The sequence below is a fragment of the Micropterus dolomieu genome, linkage group LG16 (genome assembly GCF_021292245.1).
Source record: "Micropterus dolomieu isolate WLL.071019.BEF.003 ecotype Adirondacks linkage group LG16, ASM2129224v1, whole genome shotgun sequence".
NCBI classification, from domain to species: Eukaryota; Metazoa; Chordata; class Actinopteri; order Centrarchiformes; family Centrarchidae; genus Micropterus; species Micropterus dolomieu.
The window spans coordinates 12,946,764-12,952,077 of NC_060165.1; the positions used below are offsets into that span (position 1 = coordinate 12,946,764).

The following is a 5,314-nucleotide window of genomic DNA, read 5'->3' on the forward strand; positions in this document are numbered from 1 at the left end:
GAACTTCTCCTGGATGCCATGGTTGTTGAGGAATGTTTGTAGTTGGTTCAGGACTATTCTCTCCAACACTTTCGAGAGAAAAGGTAGTTTGGAAATAGGCCTGAAGTTAGAGAGAACGTCATGATCCAGATCAGATTTTTTGAGAAGAGGCTGCACTAAAGCATGTTTAAAAGCAGCTGGGACACACCCTGTGCTCAGACATGTATTTATTAAAATAAGAATGCTGGACCCAACAGTATTAAAAGCACATGTCAAAGCATTTATGACTAAATACATGCGAAACTAATCATTCGCATCAGCCTCAGCTGTACTTTGTGTTTAGCACCAATTAGCAAATGTTAGCATGCTAAATTAAGATGGTGAACATGAAAATGTTGGCATTGTCACTATGAGCATGTTAGCATGCAGGACAGCCTCACAGAGATGCTATCATAGCTATAGACTCATAGTCAGTTCATACAGTTGGTGGCTAGCTTTCCATCTCTCTAGTTTTAACATAAACCATAATTGCAGCTCTCTAAACCTAACAATATATGTACTTTAATAAGGAGGTAAAAGAAGATTTTCCATATGTACAGTATAGTAAAGATATCTTGAACATGACCAATTTTTTTAAATATTAACCACTTTAAATGAATACAACTCATAACACTGCATTGTTTTTTACAGCAAAGAAACTCAAAGTCTGAAGTTCTAAACACGTTAAAGCATAAGAGTCCTCCTACATCTTTACTGTGAGGATTAGTTGTCTTTTGCCCATCTCTCCTGAAAAGTTGTGATGAGCGTTGGCTTCCTCTCTTTACTTCCACTCTGGATTTTAGGTGCAAGCGCAGCTGGAGAAAGTGAGGGCAGAGCTGGAAATGCAGAGCCAACACACGGCGCGGCTGGAGAGCAGCTGCAGGGCGTTGGAACATTCGCTTGGCCAGTCCAGCAAGAGATTACAGGTCAGCTCAGATTCTACTATTTACTGTTTTGATTTGTTTTTTAACAGCGTAGCCTCAGAATTGTCAATAATTTGGAGAAACCTTGGCAGTTCCCTCTACGAGTGGAGGATGCTGAAGGAGTTTTATTTTAGGAAATGTTTTAAAAATGCTTATTAAAAAAGTTGGATAACTTTGGCACTGAGGTGTGCGTGGAAATCCAGTCCTCCGCACACAGGTGGAACCATAGAAATCTAAGCTCATTAAGCTGTGGGCAGTGAAGCAAAGTGTAATCTCTGGCTTGCAGAGATGTGCAGTGCATCCTTGGCTGCATGCATCCTTCTATGAAGCGAAGTGCTTTACGTACAGGCAAGGTCCAGTAGGGTGTGGGAAGCATGAGGTAATGAGAAGGGGAAGGGAGGGAGGGTATTACAGCATTCTTTGCCTGATTAGAGAGGGGCCTGAATAAGTACACAATCCCTTGCCTGCAGTTGCGTAACCATCTGGGAGCTAACTCTTCTCTTTAGCTGTCTCATCTGGGTTATGACTTCTGCAGAGATCCTGAGCAGCCTTATTGATTTTCACTTTTTATATCCACAATAAAACTATGTAAATATAGTCAAGTGAAGGTAGAAAAAAAGATCCAAATAAGGCACAGTAGCTGAATTCCTGTACCAGTGAGTACAAGACTCATTTCTTAGTATTTTAAAGGTAGTCCTTATTTTTCATAATGCACGTTGAGCGAATTTCTTCAATTGCGCTCCTGCTTGCATCAGCCTGGGCACAGACCTCATTTAGTTGTCTTGGTGGTTTTGTTTTGTTTTTTTTCCATCACAGGAGAAGGAACAGGAGCTGGAGCAGCTGACAAAAGAGCTACGACAGGTCAACCTGCAGCAGTTCATTCAGCAGACCGGTACCAAGGTCACCGTGCTGCCTGCTCAACCTACAGGAGAAAACAACAACGGCACGTACAGACACACACACAAACACTCACATGTACACAGACATGCATGCACACTAACACACTACTAGTTCAGTTTCACAGCTAACCAAATTTTGACTGAGGTGCTTTACGTGCAGCGTTGTCTTCACATGTGTATGTACACAGTGTCACCCTGTGGTCATCCTGAGAATGACGGGTTAGACTGGAGACTTGAGCTGCTGAGGCAAGACTGTTGTGCCTTAACAGCTTAAGTTTGTAACCCCATTACATGGACCAAGACTGTGTCAGGGCTGCAAGACTTTCAGAGCAAGTCAAAAGGAAAAGCCCTATTTTCAATGTCAACTGAAAAATCCCTTGGAAGGTTTAGCTCACATACTGCTCATTCTCAGTTCTCTCCCAGTTCAGATTGACTATAGTGGCAAACTGTTTTATCTAATGTACTAATAGCAAACATTTGCACAAAGTTACAGAATTTATTTACAATAAGTGGATCAGTGGCCAGTAGATCCTGGAGCGTAATTGTCCTAGATAGCCAGAATTTCATGTCAGATTGTTTAATCAATTTATGTACCTTGTCCTTCATGGCTGACTACTTTTTTTTTGCTTCTCTCATGTTTCTTGCTACAGAAGTGGAGTCTGGCTCTCTGAAACAACTTGGCTCTTCTCGTCTCTTACCCAGTGACCTTCGCACTCTCCAAAGCACTGTGTCCTCTAGCTTCAACCCCGAGGGCATCTACGTTTGACCCCAAACTGACAGTATTTGGGCAGCAGGGCAGCCTGATGTTATTAGGCCTGTTAGTACTTACGATTGGAAGGCCCAAGAATTGACTCCTAAAACTGCTGAAATGCTCTTGAGCAAAGCCCTGAAGCAACCCCAGCTCCAGGAACACCCTAGGTGTGGAGGATGTTGACAAAAACACTAAATGGGATATCACAAAAAACAGTTGTGACGAAGAAACTTCCATCTGTTTAGCATCTTTCCTGCACTGCCTCCTCTTCAATCTCACTAGGACAGAGACTCAAACTGATGTCAATATTCATTTGCAAGCTAACATTTATTCTGTCTGTACTCCAATGGGCAAGTGTCTCTCTTAAATCACTCCCGGACTGCAAAAGCTCCATTTCCTCAGAATCTAAATAATTCACATGCCAGCACATGTGCTTTTGTTGACTGAGGAGGCTTCAGGCAAACAGTGCAGATAAACATTATTTTTTTGTGAATCAGAAACCGGGGGGAATTTCAGGATGTGTCTCACATGTAAACATAATCCATGCACGAGCATGCAAAAACACCGACACCACACCTGTGCTATAACCATAGCCATATCCGATTGCCTTACTCTGGTGTTTAAAAACCAGACGTCAATAAGTCTAATATTAAAACAGAACTTAAGGTAGCTACTTAACTATGCGCCATATAAATTTGATGAAATAGCACCAATTCAGGTGATACCTAGTCATGGTAACTGATGTCAGTATCACTCACCACTGGCGCAATCCTTTACTTTCACATAAGTTTGAATTTTTGTATTGATTTTAACGGGAAATAAATTTGGAAAAAATGAAAAGTAAATTATGTAAAAAGGAATAGAGGAGAAAATTGATGGAGTAACATCATCAACAACAGAACATTTTTGGTGAAATAGTTTGGATGTAGGTTCAGTTTTGTCATCTTCAGTGAAGCGCCATTAATCTCCTCTTTGTTTCATTTGAACACTTTCTCCAAAAAGCTCTGAAGTGTGAATGGAGAGATAGCAATGAGGGAGGCCTCTGAGCCTGCAGTGGAAATCCAGCCTGGAAAATTTGCCAACACTGACTTCACACCCAATCTTACCACCAGGTGGCGCCAAAACATATATTATTCAGACAGGTGAAAGTTAACTGTGTCAAAGTTACTCCTGGTCTGATGTTATCAGCCTTCCATCATTTTAATGGGTCAAAAATGACATATCATTGAAATATTACACCAACATGCTATATTGTTTTGTCTGAGTTTCATTTGATTTTTAACATTTTAACGAAATAAAGATGTCTTATATGAACCAAAGCTAGTATAAAAAAATAGTTAGATGAATGTACTTTTTTTACATGTATGCAATGCCCATGAAGTGTCGATCGACTTGAATCAAGTAGTAGTCGCATATATTTTTCATGGTAGCAGGAAAAGACAGAAGACACAGTAAAGACAATGACAAACCTTGTAAAAATCTGACACCTTCTTTTCAGGCTAAAACACTTAAAACAATGCAGCTACAATTCCACAAGTGTCTGGATGTCGCTGCATTTACCCAATTCAAGTTGATAATTTCTCAACACAGAATAAAAGGAGATTTCTCGCTGGGTTTCTGGGATGAAACTGACAGAAATTGCATAAGAATATGGGAGCTCAAACAAAGGTCAATAAGAAATTGAGCTTGTGAAATGATGTTCAGAATCTATTTCAAAGTCTGCGTTCGTATTTCAAACCTGTGAAAATCTGTAAAAACAAATGAGAATGTCTAAATAATCATAATTTTATATTTTTGGATAAATCGAAACAACAGTACATGCACACAAATGCCCATTTAAGTGTGAATTTTGGCCCTGCTTTGGGCTGTAAATATAGAACTAAAATTCATACATGGGAACATGGAATACTTAGTTTCACATCATGAATCTGAAATGAGAGTCATTGTGCAGAACGAGAAAGCCTTTCATAGACAATGTGAATAAAGTGGTTGAAAGTAACCGTAACATGTACTCAAGTACTGTTCCTACGTACAGATTTGAGGTACATTTAATGCTACTCCACTTTTCACTACATTTTCTTTAGGTTTTAGTTACTTTGCAGATTCAAATTAATAATACATAATCAACACATAAATTGATCATACATTATTATAGATTAAGCTACCCAGCACTACATAAAGTAGTTAATATTAGCCCCACCTTTACTAGCTGCAACATTAAAGTGATTAGTAATCCAATAATATAGTACATTGTTCTGAAATGGGCTATTTTGCATTGGAAGTACTTTTATTTTTGGTACTTTAAGTAAAATATAGAATGCATGACTGAACTTGTAACTGAACTTCTACACTTTGGTTTTGTAGTTGTAGAGTATTTCTTCCACCTCTGTGTACATTTGTACATTCTCATCTTTTGCTACATCTTCAAATCTTTTCTACCCCTTTACAAACTTGAATCTCTTGTGCGCAATTCCCCCCATCCCATACAAAGCATGATATACAACCACAAGCTTTGACATTAGTATCATTTCACAAGCTCGATATCTCATTGACCCCTTGTTTGAGCCCATAAGAAGAAGGTTGTGTTTATGCTGTGAATGTACAATAAAGTGAATTCCTCCCTCCAGTGTAAAAGGCCCATGTTGTTTGAGCGAAGATGCCTGGAGGAATTCACAACTTGGCAAACTATTCTCAGAAATTGTTCAGTGGCAGCGGTCGTCTCC

At 39.4% G+C, this 5,314-nt stretch overlaps 1 protein-coding gene across 1 annotated transcript in view; it reads left to right on the forward strand.

Moving 5' to 3' along the window:
* Positions 1-4,341, forward strand: part of rassf8b (Ras association domain family member 8b) — a 22,432-nt gene extending 18,091 nt beyond the window's left edge. The window contains exon 9 of the mRNA XM_046072517.1: positions 2,491-4,341. Within this exon, the coding sequence (XP_045928473.1) occupies positions 2,491-2,606 (116 nt within the window). The 3' untranslated portion in view covers positions 2,607-4,341. The remainder of the gene's footprint in view (positions 1-2,490) is intronic.
* Positions 4,342-5,314: the final 973 nt, after the last annotated feature.